Raw genomic sequence first — 23,278 nt, forward strand, 5'->3', positions numbered from 1 at the left:
CTGTCCCACCTCCCCCAGGCATGCAGATCCATGTCCTACTCACTCAACTACAGCATCACAAGAGAGCACCCAGCATAAATATTTAAGTAGTCAGGCTGTAGTGAAAAGGAGTGAGACCTCGCGCTTGTAACCTTTAGCCCAGGGGCTAGAGCATGCCCCTGTGGTATCAGAGATCTGGGTTTCACCTTTCTTCAGTCAGGGTCCTGGCCCCTCTCACTCAGGGCTGTTCCACTATATATAAATTATTAATGCATGCAGGGTCTCTCACCTCCTAGGGGAGGGCTCTCACCCACTAGCCCACTCCCTCTTTAGTTGTCTATACAGAATGGACAAACTGCAACCCTACTCCATTGCTCCACCCTGACAGCATTTAAGGTCCTGCTCTTCATTAGGCGAAGAGGGGACTTGAGCCCCCTAAACCATTCCCCACCCTCCTTGAAGCAGCCCACTTGAGATCAGGCCAGGTGGGTCTTCTCCTCCCTTAGAGTGCAGAGGAAAGGGAGACAAGTTTTAAGCCATTCAGCTAGGAATAAATCAGCTGCATACAGGCCTGGATGTAGTATTGTCAAACCCACATTTGATTGAGTAACATGATTTTTAACTCCTGCTATAACCACTCTCACCCTGGAGAAGCTATAACCCTCACATGAATTTCAGCCCTGCCTAGGGGAACACCCAGCTGTCTGCTCTTCCCTAAGAAGTGGGGAAGGCAGCCAGTCAATCAGGGCTGCTGCAGGAAGCAAGCAGCACTCCCTCATGCCTCGAGCAGAAAGGAGAGGAGGAAAGAGCCCAGCACTGCTGCTGTTGCTGCCACCTCACCCTGCAACCCCAGGCCTGGGAAAAGGGGGGTGGGGTGGAGCTTCCGTCTGCACTAGGCCAGGGAAGGGGCAAGGAAACTGGTGTAGCTGTCCTCTCAGGCCTGGGAGAGGCATGAAGATTGCCCAGGGCTGCAGTGGAGAAGAGGTGGGGTTAGAGGTGGCACAGAAATAGTTAATCAGAATTTTGGGAGTGGGGAAGAAGCAGGCAGCATTTTACACAAATCTACTCTGCTCACATTTAGATTCCAGCCAGAGCCCCTGCTGCAAGAGCCAAAGTTATCTTACTCCATAAACTCAGGAGAGTTGGCCACACCAATTGACAGGCAGGGATGCAAAAGGGAAATTTAAAAATAAAATAAAAAAACTTACCCCACACTGGAGTCTTTAAAAAAACTCATGCATACTGGGACATGGTTTTTTGGGGTTAGGCTTTTTGAACATTTGGGGTTGGTAACACTGCAGTTCAGGGGTCTCCCTCTATCCTCCCAAAAGCCAAAATGTCCTTTCAACCCTTTCACAGCTGCTAGGTAACAGGGCCATCCTTACACATCAAAAGCAAAGTTAGGCAAGAGTATCTTAACTGGCCCCAGTAGGTACCCCTTGACAGAGAACTCCCACTGCCCTTATCCCAGCCTCTGGAGTGTTGCCATCAACCAGGAGTTCTAATGACTGACAGATCTCCGAGCTGGAGGTTATGAATCTGAAACACCAGTCATGCCATGAGCAGATATAGATAAGCAGTTTCCAAGTCAGTGGAAACCAGAAAGTGTCCTTATCACTGGCTGCTACAGGAAATGGCACTATCAGTTTTCGATGCGATACTATATGACTGGGTCAGCCAGTTTAGACCTACACAAGACCGTAGCTCCCTTCCTTGCTTTCTCAGTGGGAACAGTAGTGTCCAACCCTTTCAGTTGAAGGACCGAATATATTTTTTTCAGAAAGGAGATGGGGCTAGATGCTACGGTCAGGGTAGAGGCTGTGCTCTGCTTGCCCATTTGCACCACTCAGATGACACAAAGGAAGGGGAAACCTGCTGCACATCCCCAATGAGCCTTCACCTACCTATGCCCAGGGCATTTTCTCTGCTTTGGAAAGGGTTGCAAAACTCAAACTGGCCCTGCAGCTATTTTAGGCTAATTACATCCTACTCATACTGGGTATCCTGGTTTCATACAAGGACCTGAGTGGCTGGAGAAAAATTAGAAATTCTGATTGGACTTCAGCAGCTGCAAAAATGCTCTGGAGTGGACTGGTCAAACACTCAAGAAGATTCCTTTCAGAACATCCTCCCCAACTCCTCCCCTCTACAGAGCAGGGGTTTACACTGCTTTTAGGTTAGTATACAACTAAAGTTCAAAGGAAGCTAAATATGGACATGTTGCAGCTACAGATCTTCTGCCTACCCTCCTTCCTCTGCATTAGAGAGCTATAGTCACTCTGCCTGGATCAAACACTGAGCCACAGGAAAAAAAGAAAAAAAAAAGGGGATGGGGGAAGGAGAGCTCAGCCTTGCTCCTGACACTGAAAACACAGGAGAACCTCAGAGTTATGAACACCTGAGGAATGGAGGTTGTTCGTAACTCTGAACAAAACATTATGGTGGTTCTTTCAAAAGTTGACAGCTGAACATTGGCTTAATACAGCTTGGAAACTTTACTATGCAGAAGAAAAATGCTGCTTTTAACCATCTCAATTTAAACGAAACAAGCACAAAAAGTTTCCTGACCTTGTCAAATCTTTTATTTAAACTTTCCCTTTTTTTTTTAGTAGATTACATTTAATACAGTATTGTGCTGTATTTGCTGCTTTTTTTTTTGGTCTCTGCTGCTGCCTGATTGTGTTCTGGTTCCAAATGAGATGTGTGGCTGACTGGTCAGTTCGTAATTGAGGTTCTACTGCTAATTTCAACTGATGCACTGGGACATGGAAGAGTGTCACCAAGATGCAGCCCAAGCAGATTCACACTTTTGGTGTTCCTCAGGCACTAATTTAGGATGGGACAAAGGAGAGGGTGAAGAACAACAGGTTTTTCAAAACATTAAAGAATCATGTAGGAAAGATCTGAGGTGGACAAAGTGAAGTTTTCATACATTTCTTCCTCTGATGGACAATTAAATTGAGTCTGTTCAATTAAACACCTAACCTGCAAATTAGCCTGAAAGAATTCTAGAAGACGCATAGTGGTGCGAGAATGCAAGAGAACATACTTCAATAAAATCAAAGTGACTTAAGACAGAGCAAAGAGCAGCTCTAGCGAACTATTTTCCTTCCTTAGAATTATGCCTTTACTTTTACTATTGTCCTTCTTGACAATTCCAAAATGATCAACTGTTTTTCAAAAGAATCTCTTCCCTGCACAATTCAGCACACTGTGTAGAAGTAACAACTCAGCTGAATTGCTTTTATAAGTTACCCCATCCCCAACCAATCACTATTCACAAGATGTCAAAAGATTTAATGTATTAAAACACAATCTCACACAGCTCTACGGGAATTCCTCCCCTTTCTCTATCTTCTCCCTATTCTTATTGGCAAGATTATTAGTTTCCACACTTGGGAATGGCTATAATTCAGTAATTGCACCAGAGATTTTTCTTTTCAAAAGGTACTCACTCCACATTATTCAGGTCTGAGCCGTCTCTCTCTCTCTCGCGCGCACACACACACACACACACACAGTATCTATTCATTTATAAAATACACAGCCCTTTCCAACTTGTGGGAGTACAAGTAAGGAACCTATACAAACAACTTTAATTATTAAAGCTGTCACACCAAACAACTCAAAACATAACTGACAGATTTTGGAAGTAAACCAATATGAATTGGCTTTCAAGTTACTGAGAAACAGATGAGGTGTCAGATTCACTCCAAACAGATTTAACTATTGTGTAAGTCAATGTGCAAGAACTGTAACTGTGTAGGAACTTAACTGTTTAGAGAAGTACGTGAACAGTTTGTAACGTACATCTTTGTAGGTGACGAATCTAAGTACTAGAAATGAATGGCACTGTACTCTGTGAGTGTTGCAATCATACCATGACCTGGACAATGTTTAAGGGGTCCATTATATGGACATACAATTCACTTAAAGATATTATAACCTATGCATATTCTAGACAATTATATTGTCGTCGTATGTTCCCAGCATTAAGTTAGTAAACTGGTCATCCATAAGTATCAACATCCTTCATAATAATAAACTGCCAAAGATTAGAGAAAATTACCCTGAGTTGCATCTCTTTCAGATATAAAAGGAAGTCTTAAAAATCAAAGTAAAGGTTACTGATATAGGCCAAGGTAAGGATGTTGAGCTCCCTGGCCCAAAATGCATATATTTAAATCATTTAAGGCCCTATCTAAAACCAACTGAAGACAATGGAGAGAGACCCATTGACTCCAATGGGTTTTATATCAGGACCTTAAGCTCCCATGTGTTCTACTTTATGAAGGAAATATACAGACACACCAACAATAAAAAAATTAAAGCCTGTTCAGATTTAAAAAAAGCTTTTGCTCTTGATTAAATACTACATTAACCTAGCACAGCTATGGGTTTATATTCTGAAGGTCAACAAATATTTTACATTTCAATTGTAATATTTTGGGCTATTTCTATTAAGGAGTTCCTTGCTGATTTTGTTCTTAATTTTTGTATAAATACAGACTTCAATGGGCATGTGTTTAACCAATCAAAATATTTAAAATAAAGCAAACCACAGCTTCCTGTACATATAACTCTGGTGTGATTACCATGATTAAGAGATAACTGCATCTCTTCTCATTCATTTCTGAAGCATCAATTTTCAAAAACACTGAAGATTGCGTATTTCCTAGCATGAGATGGAGTAAAGTTACCCACTATTATTTTTAATAAAATAATTGCTTTAATGCAGTATTTAAAATAATTTTAAACATCTGGTCAATAAGATACAGTACACAAATATGGAAAAATGCTGCACTTTACGTAAAAAGTAAAGCTAAGCATTTAATTATACAAAACAATTTTGCCTGATGCCACCAATATCTTGCAAACTACAGCTTCATTGTCAAAAGTACTGCTTTTTATATATACGCTATATGTACACAAATAATTTACAGCAATTTACTAACTGTTTACTATTGTCCCAACACAAAAACATGACTGATTCGAAACATACTGTATTTGGTAAGGGTCTGCAGTGGTCCTAGTGATCGAGCATATGGTTAAGTGTCATTTTTTTTCACTTGAGCATGCCAAATAACTGTAGGAAGCCTTTTCCTTAAATTTCAGCAGGAAGGCATTCAATACACAGCCCCTGCCTTCCCTGCTAGTTGTGTCAGACAGCCATGCTATACAGTGCTGTGTCATGGGGTATGTGATGCAGTAGGAGGAAGGGATTTTCCCTTCTCCAACAAGGCAGCTTTCACTGGATCATCAAATGCAGAAAAGAAACTATTCCAACAGTACTAAGAAACTGGAGTCACCTTCACTGAATGGGAATTACACAACCGGTTAAACCATTTAGTTTACATTTTTGAGACAATCCCCTGATCACTAATATATTCTGCACATCTTTGCTGTAGCATCTGCACATCAGTTAAATTTACATTCTCAATAAAGCAATGAAAGCGTTGCACCTTGCAGATGCTACCCTCCCTCTTAAAAAAGGAACTATTTTCTGACTGTATAGTCTAAGAATATTTAACATTTTAAATAGCCTTTTCTGCAGAAAGCCAGTGCAGGCTGCTTTTGACTGTTCAATTTTTCTGTTCAAGGTTTAATTGAACTTACTGCTAGTTTAGATGACTAGCCAAGGAAAATCTACCAGATCTAGTTTCCCCATTCCTTTTTAGGCTCCTTTTCTCATTCTGGTCTTTCACTAGCTAGGTCCAGGTTTCCTCCACACTGAAGCTCACACTATCCAAACCATAGGCTGTGAACCTCGTGGCAGGAGCTTGTGCATTTATACTCACATTCCTCTTGGCTGAGTCTTCCTTTGGAGGCAATAAGGAAAAGTGAGCTTGCTTCATACATCCCTTTGCTTGCTCCGTCATTCCTTGAAAACTGGCTTTTAGAAATAGTTACAGCAACTAATTCCAAAACTAGGAAATGTAAAGAGATGCCGAGTCAGGTAGGCAATACACTAGTATGTTGATTGATTGCTGGCTCATGATTAGATACATTCACCAGGCTATGTAGTGCCTTGAAATTTGTTTTCCTAAATAAGGGTGGATTGGAGGAAGGCTTTGGAGTACTGAAGCAAGTGACGTAGATAACTTGGTATACATCTTAAGTCTTTAGTCTGCAAGAGTTAAATGCATGCAGGTGGGCTGAGTACTTGTGTGCTCGGTGTCTTCACTGTTTTACAGATTGGTTTAACTCGAATTTGATTAATTTTTAAAAAACCCTCCAGGTGCTAAATTAGGTATTTAATACAAATGTGTATCTGTAAACAAAAGATATCCTTATAACGGATTATTTCCCACAAATTGAATTTCAGGACAGTGCAACAATGCTTCAGTGTTTTCTTTGGCAGTAGACAGCAAGAAATGAAATGCAAGATTTGAATCATCACTTGAGAAGAGCACGGTACAAGGCTAGAGAACGCTTCATCTCCCTCTCTTGTTCCATGCAGAATATCAAGTCCCTGAGACAGACACGTGTTATTCTTGGACGAAACAACTGTTTTGTAAGACTAACACCAGATGATCCAGAAGCAACTGCACTGCCATTCAAGCCCTAAACAGGGTTGGGGAGAAGAGAGAAAAGAGAAAGTTAAAATGAATTATTTTTCAAAATACATGTCACTTTATTCTGAATGGGCTAGACTGCTGAAGTCATGTAAAGGCAGACAAAATCTAGCATGTTGATATTCAGCTTTATGTATGTTTTTGTAAGCGAGAAACCTGCAATCCATAAATCCCATTTCTACATAACCTATGACAATTTATCTTTTGCAATTTAATTACTGTCTGCCATTTTAATTGGCTATTTCAACAATTGGAAGAAAATATATCACTCTAAACACTACGATTAATTGCATTTTCACTACAGATACAGATCAGTGAGTGCTTTTACAGACAAAAACCATGCTGAAAGCCACCTAATTACACAATAGCAGAGTTGAGGAAAACTCTGAAATTTTGGTTTGCAAGAAACTGACATTTTAAAATTTGGTTTTGGTCTAATCAGGACCAAAACTAAGTTTCTTTAACATCTGCTATAAACCAAACATTCCAAATTTCTTTTATTTTGGACAAGCTGAAACATGGTGTTTCCAAAAACAAGACCCCCACCCACCCATCCACACAGTTCCTTGACAGCTGGAGTGAAATTAAGATGTTTGTCAGTTTCACGGTTGATCACCACTGAATAGCAGCTGATTTCCAGGGCAGGGAACAACAGGTCCCCTTAAGCTTCAGGCTCCCCCAATCTATCAGCATAACTGGCCTGCCAAAGACCATGGAAGCCCAGGCTTCCTAGCATCCCTGCCAGCCAGAGTTCTGTCAGAATGAACCTTGCCTGTGATTCAACAAAATTCCACAACCCGAACCATGTTTGCAAAACATTTTGGGTTCACTGAACCAACATTTTCTGTTTTGTCAGAAAATTTCCAAGCTGCTGTACACAAAAGAATGGGTATGTATGGCAGAGAATACCATAGGAATACACTATTTTGGGTAAAGACACAGTGAAGCCCTCATTCCCACCCACAACCACTCTTCTGCTTCAGATTTGGTCTTCTCACAAAGACAGCTGTGTCTGAGAATGGACTCAAGTATTAACACATGGTAAACACAGCAAAGAGGAACTGGAACAGTATAACCATTCATGTACAGTCATTTGTCAAAAAGTGTTTAAAATAATCCCGGAGATCCTATCATTCAAGACACAAAAAACCACACAGCCAGAGTATCTAAATGCTGGGAAGACATTCCTTGAATATGCAGTCTATCCATCTCCCAATCAGCAGGTTTATCTGGATATGAAAATCAAATTAAGAGGGGAAATTATGATTAGCTGTCGTACATTCAGGATGTTAGCAAGAACATATGTACGCAGCCAGCCCCCATTTTGAAACGAACAGAGATTAATTAATAGAAAAAAAAAGGAAGATTACTATGAGCTACACAATTGACTGGCTACTTATCTTGGAGCCAATCTATACTATACAGCCAGTCTCTTATCACTACTGCAGGCTTCTTGGTAATGAATGCAATTTGTACAAATACAAGTGCTCAGACTTTAACTTCAACCAGGCGATGCCCACCAGCATCAATTCCACTTGGAGGTGGTGTTACTTGGATGCAATCTTAAGTATTGTCAATCCTTATCCTAACAGTCTCTGTGAAACTTCCCCAAAATGGGGCTTTATCACCTTGGCTTAAAAATAACTGATTAAAAACAAGCCAGTGAAGGACAGTCCACAGCAATGAATTAGATATTTATGCCATAAGGAGAGACTTTACATTAAAGAACATTTAAATTTATAAGCTAAAATACATTAAAAGGTACTTTCACTAGATATTAGACAATGATTTGCAGAAAATTAAGCAGTATTTCTTACTAGCAACATGCACAGAATTAAGCATGGTTTCATTTGTTTTACAGTCATTACTATTAAAAACTATGAAATGCCATCATTTGAAACTGTCACGTTGTTAAATGGCTTGGAACAAACGTGTGTGTGGGGAAGACTGCTGGCCACGTAGCATAAAGAGGGCATTGCTGGCCTGGTAAGACACAAAAGGGTCACAGTTCAAGTTTGTCATATGACAACCCTGAAGGATCCAGGGAAAAGATAGCTCTGCAGTGCAGCTGCCAGCACAGAGTTGAAAAGGAGGTCAATCCAACAGGATGCAGCAGAAGGCTCAAGGCAATGTTATAAATGAAACAAACCCCCGGGGATTTTCAGTAACCCAACAGCAATGTCCTTTATAATTCAAAGAACTTCATGGAGGTGAAAACATTCTCTCTAGATGTGAAGTCTTACCTTTAAAAAATAAACACATACATCCTCTCTATCTTATTCATTCCCTTGGAAAAACGGGGCATACATCTCAAATCGCCAACCTCTGTTTGAGAGCTGTCAATATTGCAAGCTGTTATAAGGAAGCGGGAGAGCTAACCTGTCTAGGTTCAAGGAGTTTTGTTTTTCATCTTTTTGAAAAGAGTTATAAATTTAGTTTATTCTTAAAGTCTGGAGTCCTTGGAAATCATATCTAGTGCACCCTGCAACTGGGAAATTGCATTACAAAAGAATGTAATCAGACAAAAACAAGCTCATAATAGACTGTAGTCTATTAAGACAGTAAATTCACACTTCCAACTTCATAAGACAGCTGTCATCTATTATACAAATCTTTATCAATAAGCTACTTGAGTACAAAATTCTTGTGGCCTTTCAAATGGCTACTGAACATATCCAAAGGAACAGCCACTAGGTTCCCCAAATTCACTTCCAGGAAAGTTCAGGCCACTGCATGTTTATTTGAAAAGAAACAGATCAAAGCCCAGATTTTTAAAAGGTAATTAGGCATTGCTGCACTCAACACTGCAGCGCTTAACTGATTTAGGAGCCTAAATCTCATTTTCAAATGGGATTTAGGCACTTAGTTTAAATTATGTTGATTGCCAATGAGATTTTGGGTCTTAAGAGATTAAATACCTTTACAAATATGGGCTTAAGTCATATTTAGTCTGTTACTGTGCTTTAACAGGCAATTTGGGTCAGGCCACTCACATCTCTGAAGAGGTAACTGTTGGTTCTGCAAAAGGAATGAATCTGTTTGGAATGACACCTACCATGGAATGCGGTGTTGCTTTGAGGCTACAGCAGATAGAAACCTCCTTTAAAGTACAAGTTAGCTGCAGAGCACATACTAGCAAAACCTCAGATACGCAGCACTCCAGTTCCCTCTTGGTTTGCCCTTCCCCACCCGCAGCAACTTTTTGTGCTTTCATATTTTGATTTAAACCGGGGAGCAAGTGAGGAAAAAAGGGAAGTGTCTGTACTGACACTTTTTACCTCTAAGAGTATTGCTTTCAAAGCAAAACATCTGTGTTTTTGGTACCTCAGAAAAACTGGTATTCTGCGCCTACAAGTTCGTGCTCAAATTGTGCACCGAGAATAGCTAATTGCAGCAATGTGTCTGCATCTGTCAAGAACAAAAGAAAACTGGCACAATTCACTGCTAATGCCAAAGACCTGGAGTCAAGACTACGTGGATTTTTGATACTTAGAGCCATATCTGTAGGTGACACTCTACGGAAAGTGCTCTCTGCAGAGTAACTGCCAGAAGAATCCTCTACTGCTGCTCTGTGAGGGAGAAGATTAAGATGCCTCTTGTCAGGATTGGTGCGAGCCCTATTTGGACATTGGCTGGCAGTTACTGACCCACCCTCCTTCCTGGTCTTTCCCCTCCCAACCCTAGATGCCTGCACACCTGCTCCCGCCTCTGCTTTGCAGAGCTTACCTGCAAACAGGTAAGACATATCAGCCCTGCAGGCACCAGCCTGAACTCTGTCTTGGAGTCTGCATTAGTGGTAGTTTTCAAACAGGAAGGATGTGTCCTCTTCCATCTCGTACTTCCTCCACTCACTCTAGAAATGGTATGTATGCCATGCTAAGAAACTTAACCAAACAGAACAGTTTAAAAAGAGGATATAAATCCCTTCTATAGGGAATTCCCACCTATCTTCTGTCTTACAGCAACAGATCTAACTAAGATCAGGGCGCCATTCTACTAGGCCCCAAACATGGACCGTGGAAGACTAACCTCTCCGGGGTGGGGTCTATGACAACAACAAGGTGGGAGAGGAAGCAGAGGTATGTACAAGTGAAATGACTGCCCAAAGTCAAAGCAGGTCAGTGGCAGAATACGTAACAGAACCCAAGATTTCTGACTCCCAGGCCAGTGCCCTAACCAGCGAACCCAGCCTCTCTCTTTTCTGAGAAAATGTTTAAGATGACATGTTATTGGAAGAATTATATCAATGCAAATCAAAAATGGCTCAGCAGTATCCACAGAGGAGACCGAACTCCCCTGGATGGTGGGAAATACAAGCACCTTTCCCTTCAGAAGAGCTTTTAATCAATGCAAATGTGATTTCATAAAAAATATAAAGCGATATGTACCCACTGCATATGGACAAGTTTTTGAACAATTACGATTTCACCTAAATCTATTGACAATTTCTCTCCTCAACATAGTAAAAAGGTGGGATGCTTAAAGTGAATGAGAGTCACAAGCAAGGCCAGCTGAATAACTGCCCTTCCCTCCCACTCCAAGTATTTGCATTTTTACCAATGCGAAGCACAAATGGAGAGTTATCTAGTCAAAGGTGTAATCTCAAGTGAAGAGAGGTTTGAGACAGAATGACGAAGCACCAGGCAGTTTGAACAGATGAGGAAGTCGGCTTTGAAATCAGTTAGTGGAATAGTTAAGAAACCCCATTAAATGAATTTTTCTTAAAAAAGCGCAAAACAAACTCACTCCCTCCTCTAACTTGAAGATCGAGCCTAACAGAGTAAGATCCCTGCTGTGGGCAGCAGCAGATCTATTGAGGGTAAAGGATAACCAGTTCCTTATACAGACGGCCTGATCGCCAGACAGGCCAGAGTCATTTTCTCAAAGCCCCAAACCTCTCTCTCACCTCCACTCCTGTGGTGGAATTAACACTTGAAGAAATAGCTGGTAGACTGCAACTATGGAGAACTTGCTAACACAGAGACACATTCTGGCTTTTCCCATAGCTGCTCCCTGATGTTCTCTACACTGGGGTGGCAGAGGGGGAAAGGGGCCCAGGGCTGTCCAGCTTCATAGCTTTTGAAGATTTCACAAGAATCTGGAAATCCTCAAGCTACTGCCTTAGGGCAGCTTTGATGTCACCTTACAGGAACTCTCCAATTGCTAATCTGAAAATTGCAGGAGAGGGAGACACCCCCCATCAAAATACCTACTGGGGTACGCAAAGGACAGACATGTGGCCATATCCATATGTTGGGAACAATTATAGCATGAGGTATTGAAACCAGAGGAAGATAGACATAAGCTAGCAGATCCAAGAGAGTGTGCATTAGTCTCCACAAGGCAGTTATAATTAGAGAATTACCACACTACATCTACTACCATATCCTATATGTAATAGTTTGTTAAAGAATTATGACTCTTTACGGAATTTATCTGAAATGAAAACTGGAGCAGCACTGCTTGTATCCAGATAGAAGGAAACCACACAGTCAGTGACCAGCTGAGTCTTTGTGACTATAGTCACAGAGAATTGTAGGACTGAAAGGGACCACAATAGGTCATATAGTCCAGTCCTCTGCATTCAAGACAGGACTAAGTAATAACTAGCCCATTACTGAAGGTGTTTGTCTAACCTGTTCTTAAAACCCTTCAGTGACGGAGATTTCACAACTTCCCTAGGCAATTTGTTCTAGTGCTTAACTACCCTGACAGTTGGGAAGTTTTTCCTAACATTAACTTAAATCTCCTTTGCTGCAATTTTAAGCCATTGCTTCTTGTCCTATCCTCAGAGGCTGAGTACAATTTTTCACCCTCCTCCTCCCTGTAACAACCTTTTATGTACTTGAAAACTTATGGCCCCCCTCAGTCTTCTGATCTCCAGACCAAACAAACCCATTTTTTTCAATCTTTCCTCATAAGTCATGTTTTCTAAATTTTTAATAATTTTTGTTGCTCCTCTTGACTTTCTCCAATTTGTCCACATCTTTCCTGAAATACGGTGCTCAGAACTAGACAATACTCCAATTGAGGCCTTACCACCACAGAGTGGAAGAATTACTTCTTGTGTCTTGCTGACCACACTCCTCCTGATACATCCCAGAATGATTTTTGCTTTTTTGGCAACACTGAGACACTGGTGACTCATTTAGCTTGTGATCCACTATAACCCCCATATCCCTTTCTGCAGTACTCCTTCCTAGACAGTCATTTCCTATTTTGTATGTGTTCCATTGATTATTCCTTTCTAAGTAGAATAATTTGCATTTACTTCAGACTATTTCTCCAGATCATTTTGAATTTTAATCCTATCTTCCAAAGCGCTTGCAATCCTTCCAGCTCTGTATCATCTGCAAATTATCTAAAATTATTTGTGAAGATATTGAACAGAACGGGACCCAGGACCAATCTCTGCAGGAACCCACTTGATTATGCACTTTCAGTTTGACAGTGAACCACTGATAACTACTCTCTGGGAACGTTTTTCCAACCAGTTATGCACACACCTTCTAGTGGAGCCATCTAGATTATACTTCCCTAGTTTATGAGAAGGTCATGTGAGACCATATCAAAAGCCTTAATAAATCAAAGATACACCACATCTACCGCTCCCCCTATCCACAAGGCTAGATACCCTCTCAAAGAAGGATATAAGGTTGGTTTGACATGATTTATTCTTGACAAACCCAGGCTGTTGCTTATCTTCTAGGTGTTTGCAAATTGATTGCTCGATTATTTGCTCCATTATCCTTCCGGGTATTGAAGTTAAGATGACTGGTCTGTAATTCCCTGGGTTGTCCTTATTCCCCTTTTTCTAGATGGGTACTATATTTGCCCTTTTCCAGTCCTCTGGAATCTCTCCTATCTTCCATAAATCTGGCTGCAGGCACCGGCTGAAAGTTTTATATTTAAGGTATCAAGTAGACAACCCTTCATCTTGCCTTCTTTCTGTAAGAATAAGAATCCTTTATGTACCAGTGAACTTATCGTAAGACACCATGTGATAAGTCAGAAAGCATATAATTACTACTGCCAGGATGATTTTGGTACAGAGTGAAGAGAACAAACTGTTCCATAAGATTTTAGGGTTCCAAATAAAAACTTTTACTGACCTATAAATCAGTCACATCTACCACTCGTTAGATTTTTCTTAAGAACTATTGGTTTGAAAGTCTCCAGTGAACCCAGAGCTTTCTCTGGCATTTGTTATGAGCCAACAGTTCAGTACTTGAATTGTACCTCAAAAGGCATGAGTGAAGAGTTTGACACTACAGTGGTGGCGATTATGAAGTAAGAATACCAAAGTTTGTACTGTAATTATCTCCATTTTAAGCGATTCAGTCTCCAAGATCTTAAGTGAAAGTAAGTGTAACCAATTTAAATGGTAAGACTACAGACTTCTGGAATATGTGGCTCCAAAGTACTGTTAATAGTGTTAGTGTTCAGAGCTACCTGCTCAGGACCTGATCAAACGCTCACTTACCTCAGTGACCCTTTCCACACAGAATTCCAGCTCAGGTTTAAAAATAACTAGTTGATAAGATTATTTAAAAATTTAACCATTCGTAGCTATTTATGTATGTGCAGGTTTCAAAAGATTCTTTAGAACTTTTCTATATGTTCACAGTAACTCTACTGTGTAGGAGCAGCAGAGACATAAGACAGTTAAGTTACAAGAGCTACACAAATACAGATCTGATATAGCTGCTGTTCATAATACATCCTATATAGATAGTTAGGATAGGGCACTGGACTGGGATTTCAATCTGGGTGCAATTCCCAGTACAGTCACAGACTTCATATGTGACCACAGGCAAGTCATTTATAATGGACACTGTGTCTAAGATCCCTATCTGTAAAATGCAGATAGCACTTCTCTAACCTGCCAGGCTGTTGAGAGGATACAATCCATTAATGATTGTTAGGTGCTCAGATACTACAGGGATGAAGGCCATATAAAAAGACAGGTTGGTTGAACTGTTGGTTAAATAGTTCATTATCTAAATGTAAAGGAGAAACACTACCAAAAGTCAGCCACTTTTACATTAAAAAAATAATCAAATAAAGCTTGCACAATCTAGCCCATTGTAAGTCATTGGGACTATTCCTGCCAGTCCTCTCCAAAATGACAAAGGATCACAGTGTAGCCCATAGAAAGTGAAACAAATCCATGCTTCTCAGTGACACCAAAGTCAATTACAGCAATTCTGCTTCATTGTGCCCTACTCTGATAAATCTTGGTTTGCTAATAGTCCTTGTGTCCACAAAACTGGCTAGAATGCTCTCTCAAACTGTATTTAATGTATTAAAAACTGATTTTTTTAAAATATAAACTTGTTTAAAAAGGAGACAGTTATAGACCTTGAGTGTAGATCAAGTTGAAGTCAAGCTTAGATCTCTATTTCCAGGCTGTTTCTCATGCAGCTAAAAACAACCATGTATATTTATGATGTTATCTTTTGTTTAAAAAGGAGCTTCACTACACTGTCAAAGATCTACAGAACAGAACAAAATATTGAGCTACATTTTCCCTCTCAGATTTCATTGTGACACTTTTACAAGTCCTTTCAAGTACAGGCAACAACATGTTTTACATATTGAAACAAAATTACTGCAAATGTAATGTCAGTTTATTCACTGTTATGCTCAAGATTCATGTACGCATGTCCCTTTCTATGGCTACATCAGATGCCTAATCTGTACCTGGAGGTAATGAATACTGTACAAATGTGTCATGTTAGTTAATAGACAATTATTAAGATGAAGTTTTCTGGCTCTTTGCCACATCATTTTAAGCAATATATTGTCAACTACATTATAAATCTCTTGACCCGTCACATGTCATCAACATTTATGTGTTACCAATAAGTTCAGCCTAAAGCTACAGTGCAATTAGTCATTTAAATTGCAGATATATTTCACACATAAGAAAAGAATTAAGTTAATCTCTATACACAGAGAACACACTATGGGCCAATGAGCTGCATTCCTTAAATATATAAATGGCAGCCTCGAATATCTTTGTCTACTTGCATGGTAAAATATTATGTCAAGAGTATGGCCTAACCTGACAACTGTTAGGAAATTCAGAGCTGAAACTGAAACTACAGTCTTAACTGACAGCGGTGTGCTTGGGTCTTGCAGCAAAGTATAATGTTCTTTGTTTCACGGTCTCCTTTTTATGACTGCAATATACTGCACCTCAGCTGGACAGGTGAGTTAAGACTAGGGCATGAAATCTTGAGTTGTCTGGTGGTTTTAAGGGTCTGTATATGCGAAATGCATGTGTGTTAAAAAAACCATTCAAGTTTAAAGGACATCAGTAGTTAGAGTTTACAGCTACTGACGTTTAAGACCAGCTCATCTAGTCTGACCCCCGGCACAACTCAGGCCACCAACACCACCTAGCACCTGCATGCTAAACGCAAAAACTAAAATCAGTCACAAGTATTACATCCCGCATTAGACCAATTACTGTGTGCCACAGGTAGAGAATAGGTGGGACCGAGGTGCACGAGTGCTCAACACCCCTGCAATGTCAGGGAAATGATTAAGTGAGATAGTTCCAGATAAACCTGGCAAATGACTTCTGCCCACATACTGCAGAGGAGGGCAACACCTTCCCCTCCACCCCTCAATCTCTGCTAATTCGACCTCGAAGAAAATTCCTTCCCAAGCTCACATACGGAAATCAGTTAGACTCTGAGCAGGAGAGCCCCAACCAGCCAAGAACAAGAGAGAATGCTCAGTGCCGCCTCAGCACACTGGCCCACCCCTCCCGATGTCCCATCTCCATGCATGGCCCATTTCTGATGCTTTAGAGGAAGGAGATGAAACTTTCCTAGAATACGTCATGAGGGGGAATCCCTTCCTGACCTCTGCAGGTGGCCAACTGAAAACCTGAAGCATGAGTTTTGGGGAACATCAGATATAATCCATAATACAAGGAAGCGGAGAAACACCCTTAACATGCACTTCTGTAATAACAGTATCTGCATACTGGCTCAGTTCTCCAGAACATCTACTTGCACGTGTTAGAAGTCCACACCCAACTTAAAGTGACCGCTTTCAAAGTCACATGCTCAGCAGTTTTTAAGAAACTGTTTCAGCTGCATTAATGTGTACTAATGAATGGCATCAAGCAGCTGGCAGACGGATAGCTTGGAAACTGGGTACATCACATGATATACAAAGCAGCAGCAACCCAGTTCTCATCTCCTATTAAACCAGTGATCTGAATTTAGTTCAGATTTAAATATAGTTGCATCTTAATCCAATATTTGAGTTGATGAACTATGTATACCCACACAAGAATACTTCACTAAGAGCTTGTCTAAACTACCAAGTTTTGTTGACAAAACTTATGTCGACACCCAAAAGTCGACAAAACAAAAATTGCCAAAGGGTGAACACACTTGCTCCCTCTGTCCACAGATCATGTCCACATTGGGGACACCATCATCGACAGGATGAGCAATGCATCGTGGGTATGTAGCCCACAGTGCCGCATTGTGGGAAGGAAGAGCTGATCCCTGTGCATCTTGGATTCTCTCAGAGTTCTCCCACAGCCCCCGCAGCTGCAGAGAGCCGCATCATGAGCAGCTCTGTGAGCTCTCCTTGCTGGGGAACAGCAAAGCAGCACAGCCGTCTGTCCTCCTCCCCCTGCAGCGGCCATCTGCCTGCTGCCCTGCACTAGGAACAGCAGCAGAGCAGGAGCCTTCCAATTATTTGCTCTGTTTGTTCTCCAAAGGGAGCAGCAGACAGATACTTCCTGGAGCTTTGAAAGGGGAGGGACGCATGCCTGCAGGGCAGCAGAGAACACTGAGCAGAGCAATCAGGACAGGCATTGTGGGATACTGGCAGAAGCCAGTTCTGTCGACAAAATAATCAGCAGTGTCTACACTGGCTCTGTCGACAATAAAGGGAGGAAAAAAGACAAAAGTCTCTCATAGGGGTGGAAGTTTTTTGTCGCCAAAACTGGGCGTTTTTCATGACAAAAGTCCCATTGCATTGTGTACGCTCTTGCTGTTTCGTCACCAAAAGGCAGTTTTGGCGACAAAACTTGCCAGTGTAGACAAGCCCTAAGGGAAAATTAAGACTGAAAAGGTTCTTACACCTACTACAGCTAACACCCAAACATTAAAAAACCTATGATACACATTAAACTCTGAAAAATAGGAAGTCCTACTTAATTATTTCCCTTCTATGCTAGGCCATTTCCACGATCACCTCCCTAAGGGGTAGGGGTCTCTTTTGGCAGTGATGTGGGGCAGGAAAGACTTGTTGCTCAGGTGCTTATCCCTGCTCCTTCCAGTGCCCCTACGTGAGCACTTCCAAAGCTGTAGATACATTTGAATATTTAGTACTGCTGATAGTTGTATCAAATTAAAATGCTGCTAGAAATCCTGTCAAAAATGGTGCTCGTAAGATAGACAGGAGAACTCACTCAATCAGCCTGATCAGACTAGAAGGGATTCCAGTTCTAGAACAGAAAAATATCTGGTAACCATTTACCTTCCTAGATCCTGACTTTGCCCTCAATTTGTGACAAATGGGACAGTATGCAGTATGGAGAAATGAAATACACTCCCCCCACCTACCTGTACTTGGAAGGAACTGCTGGCTTATTTAGGGACCATTCTGTTCCGTACTTTGTCCAAAGGATTCATCTCTGGGGGAACAAGATCTAGCTTACAGTGTTTTATAAACATCTAAACGGATAACTGAGTTGAAGCCCTGCATACATCTGTGGTGACCAATGCCATTTCTACTCAAGAAGGTGCCACAGAACAGGCTTTGTGAACCCTGATTCTTTCTGGTACAGGGATTTTGAATTAGATAAACAAAGATCTTAATCCATCCATCTGTATGTTTCAGGTTTTGTCTCCTCACCCTCTAATGTTGTGGGTCTGGGTGCTGGTGTTGAAAAAGCAGCCGCTCACAGGGATTTGAATATGAGGGGAAGATCTTCCAAGGACTTAGAGGTATCTGCAGAGATGATATTTAGGGTCTAGACCACGCTGGAGAAAGTCCAGCAGTTTGGGAATACTGGATTTTTGGTATGGATTCTTCACTCTTTAGAAATGAAGGAGACTCATGCCCATAATTTAGCATGAGCTGGATAATGGAAGCCATGTGATTTATTACAAGTGCTGTTGTTACCTTGGATCCTAAATCCCTTCCTGTGTCTCATCTTGCTTACTAGCCATGTTGTCAAACTTCTATGGGCTGGAGTTGGGGTCCTGCAGAAGTCAAGGTATTTGCAAGGCTGTGCACTATGATCTCACCACACAAGCTACAGCATTTGTTATTTACAAAGCACCATCAGAGTGCTCTGTGCTATACAAATCATGGAGGAGATAAATGGAAATATCTGAAAAAGATCAAAGTGCCATTTAACAAAGTGATTTAGACACCTAGGCTCTTAAGTCTCATTTAAAATCAGTGGAATTTAGGTCCCAAGACACTTGAAAACAGAACACTGCCTTGGAGTGAGAATTTTTTGGCAGAGATTTTGGGTAACGTTTTGCAAAGCACTTAAGTCCCATTTTCAAAAAGTGTCTTGACCTAAATTCCATTGACTTTCAATGAGACAGACCCTAAAGTACCTAAAATTATTTTTGAGAATAGGTCTTAAGTGTTTTTCAAAGTGTTATCCAGAATCTCTGCCAAAGAATTCTCAATCTAAGACAGACAACAGATCAGGAAACACTGAATAGCCAGAATATCATTTTACCTCAGTGGTGCTGCATCTTTTAAAATTGAATAGCCATCCAGTGTAGGGTAGAGACAAGAATATCCAAGGGGTGAAAGACAGGGAGCAGTCAATTTAGTTTTTGGCTTCAGTAATGCAACCACAAGCACTGATGATGCAATATACTATATAGGGGCTCACAGAATGAGATACATTTAGCATGTAGTGCAAGCACACATAAAATAGACAGTAGACATACCGCTTCCATGTTAACGCCGATGTTCCACTTCTGCACATGCAGACTTAAGAAATACTCAGCTTTCCTAGAGCAGAGTATCTACGCAGCTAAGTTAGTGGATCTGCGTGACTGTCAAGAACCTATCTACAGACAATACTGGTGGGAGTCTACATTTCCAGTTTTACTGTAAGCCAAGGCACCTGTTATTTACTACTAAAACGGTACACTACTACTGCAGACAGAACAACTATTCTCCAAGCCATACCTAGAATCCTGGTGTTTCTTCAATCCATTGCAAAAGCCAAGAACTATTAACAAAAACTTGATACTACAATGAGAACAGCAAGTCAGTCAATACAAATGTCACTAACATAAAAGCAAGTGTATGAAAAGATAACACCTACAGCACTCCTGGGCTAGCATATGTGGCTTTATTTCTAAATTGCTAATGTAGTAATGTGGGTCAGAAAGTAAGAAAGGTTAGACATATCAATTTTATTTCTTACGTTCCCCAAAACTACATTAATGTAAATTTCTGATCAATCTTTCCTGCACATAGTACAATAGTCTGAAATTCTCTTCAGAAGTTGAAGACTAAGAAATTGCTATGAATGCATATTTAGTTTCAAATGTAATGCACACATTATATTCCAAATTTTTATATTATACTGCATATAGGTACGGTGCTATTAATTTCTAAAACTGCAATAGGTTTCAGAGTAGCAGCCATGTTAGTCTGTATTCGCAAAAAGAAAAGGAGTACTAGTGGCACCTTAGAGACAAACCAATTTGAGCATAAGCTTTCGTGAGCTACAGCTCACTTCATCAGATGCATCCGATGAAGTGAGCTGTAGCTCACGCAAGCTTATGCTCAAATAAATTGGTTAGTCTCTAAGGTGCCACTAGTCCTCCTTTTCTTTTTGTAAAACTGCAATAGATTTGCAAGAGCTAGAATCTTGTACAATGGAAACAAATTTTATAAGCACTTATTTAGAAGCTGTGGTTTTGTACTTCCCTGCATTTGATTTGGGAACTTTTAAGAACTATGTTTTGAAAAAGGATACTTTTCACTACAACTGTTTCACCCCCATATGAGAGCGCCTCCATTTTAGATGATGGTGACACTTGAGTGTGTCATCATAGGTAACAGTTTATATGGCTCATCATGCACCAATACAAAACCATGATACATAATCAGAAAAATTAGGGAGAGAATTTGTGGCTCAAAGTGTTCTTCCTCACAAAAGTTAGCATTCTCTCCTTTTAGCGAGAATTTCAAAAACATCCTTGTCAAATACATTTTTTAAAGTGTCCCCATCTTACAATTCTTTAACATTTGTCCCCCCTTTTTTTGGAAATGTAGCAAAAAAAATCTACAGAATTAAAGTCTCAAGGCCTCCCCTGCACAATGTCCATGCAAAGTGTACTGAGTGACTAGACTCCACAGAAATTAATGAAGATATAAAAGCGTACAACTGAAAAGAATTTCTGATGATCCTTGGAATGCAACTTGCAACTGGCATGTATTATCATGATAACCAGATTCTTTTACAAAGGCTTAAACCCAAATTCATTTTGAATGCTGATGTTTGATCCTGGTAAAGAGAATATAACAAGCATCTCAAACAAGAACAAAAGATAATTCTTCTTTATATTGACATCTATGTAGATGCTAGACCTGGAAATGTTAGCCTTAACAGTCAGCTTGACAATCTCCATTGATTTTTCCATAGCCATAACCCTGTGAAAAGTAGTGGCATGTATCCATCATCAATAGCCATTATAGCACGCAGTTTACTGTATACTGTGGCACAGATGTCCATGGTGCTTTAGAGAACAAAGGAAGGGGTATGTCGTTGCCTAGAGGAGTTTACAATTTAATTCAGACATAAAAGCTGGGGATGACAAAGGGTAATGGGGCTTTAACAGAGACAAAGGTTCTAACAGTAGATCATATATACTTGTGTCAGTATCTTAGTCCCCAGCTGATTTGTCCAATTTTGTTCCCTGAAATTTTAATATTTCTTTAAAATAATTCACAATATTATTTTGTCTTTAAAATATTTAGAGTGCAAAACTGACCAGCACACAGGAGTGAGTAACTAGTACTGGAATGAGAGTCTTGAGGAGGAATCAGATGAGAGATTATCGGCATAGAGGATGAGGAAGAATATTCTCAGGTGAGGAGCCATCATGATCAAAGGTGCAGACCCACTTGTGGGAAGCAGAGTAAGGAAGGGACACACTGCACACGTTATAAGATAGATTTTAGCCTTTCACTTATTGTGATTTTGGAGGAGTGACTGGAACCGTTACAGTCTATTGTGTTAAGTTGCCCTCTGCCAGTGCTTGTTAGGTTTCTTTGGCCAGTGAAGGTAGATTTGAATGAAAAACATTAATTTATGTACGTGAAACATTTCACTTCAACACATTTGAAAACTAATAATTTCTCTCCTCCTTCCCTAAATACCCTAGAGCTTTAGTTTACATTACTGACTAATGGCCTGAAACACTTCCATTTATTTTTTAAATACTGAATTATAATATGAGGAACCAGAAAAATTAAACATACCAACATCTCATTCTCTTATTTTAAGCTATGCTGGAGCACAGCTGAATGCCCCAAATGTTGTGTACAAAATGTTACCTGATGCAACTTGAACATTCATGGTAAAAGTGACTTTAAAGAAAACCTAACACTACAATTAACACTATATATCTAACTGAATTGCACAAAGGGTAACTAGAATGCAAGAAAAATCCTTCCATCACACAACTCAGGTATTGAAAATGGATACAGGAGTATTGGGGACAGACTTATTCCTAGCTGCTATAAACCAGGAAATTCTGGCATTTAAGATGGACTATAACACTTCCTATATTTGCAATACAAAATGAATAATTATACTATATGAGTTTAAATTAAATTACTCAGACAAGTTGCCCAAAAAGATGATTTTAAAGATGCCAAATGTGTATGGGCCTAAAGCCACATTTGTACTTGCTTTCATCAATTTGAATTCATTGCACAATTTCATCACCAGCGTGTGCTCATTCCATGATGGCATGCTAAGTATATAGTGCTAGAAAATGGTGCTTCAGAGCCTCCCTGCCACAAATGGTGTTAAACAGGGCTGTGTTCGCATCTACACTATTTACTATTCTCTTTGAGATTATGCTGCTAGAGATTCTTTCAGAGACTGAGATGGGGGTATTTATATGCAATTCTATACAGCATCTTCAATCTCCATCTTCATGCTCATACTAAGCTGATTGATTTGCTCATTACGGAGTTCCTCTTGGCTGATGACTGTGCACTCGTACCGCATATCTGTGAAGATGCAATATCTAATCGACTGCTTTTCTAGATCAGCCAAGCGATTTGAACACTATCCGCCTCAAGGAAACCGAAGTGCTTTACTAGCCTGCTCCAGAAAAAAAAAGAAAAATATTCTGTCCCCGAAATCACAATTGATGACAATGCTTAAAGCAGTAGAAAAATATTGCTATCTTGGCAGCACTTGATCTAATAATGCCGTGATCAATGATGAAATCACAGTGCATTTCTAAATGCCTTTGGTTGACTTCACACCAAAATCAGCGTCTATTGAGCAACGTATTCAGCACTCTTTTCTACAGCTGTGAAACATGGACACTATCACATGCACTTGATAGAACTAGAGCGTTTTCAAATGCCCTGTCTGCATCTCATCTGTACCATCAAGTGGTCGGACAGGAGACCAAAACATGGAAGTCCTGGAGTGGTGCTGAATGACTAATGGTGAATCCCTA

At 40.3% G+C, this 23,278-nt stretch overlaps 1 protein-coding gene across 1 annotated transcript in view; it reads right to left on the reverse strand.

The window, feature by feature from the left end:
• Positions 1-4,748: 4,748 nt before the first annotated feature.
• TAF4B (TATA-box binding protein associated factor 4b) overlaps positions 4,749-23,278 on the reverse strand; it is a 124,945-nt gene continuing 106,415 nt past the window's right edge. Inside the window, exon 15 of the mRNA XM_084618565.1 lies at positions 4,749-6,543. Within this exon, the coding sequence (XP_084474691.1) occupies positions 6,376-6,543 (168 nt within the window). The 3' untranslated portion in view covers positions 4,749-6,375. The remainder of the gene's footprint in view (positions 6,544-23,278) is intronic.

The sequence above is a fragment of the Lepidochelys olivacea genome (genome assembly GCF_965140295.1).
Source record: "Lepidochelys olivacea isolate rLepOli2 genome assembly, chromosome: 2".
NCBI lineage: Eukaryota > Metazoa > Chordata > Testudines > Cheloniidae > Lepidochelys > Lepidochelys olivacea.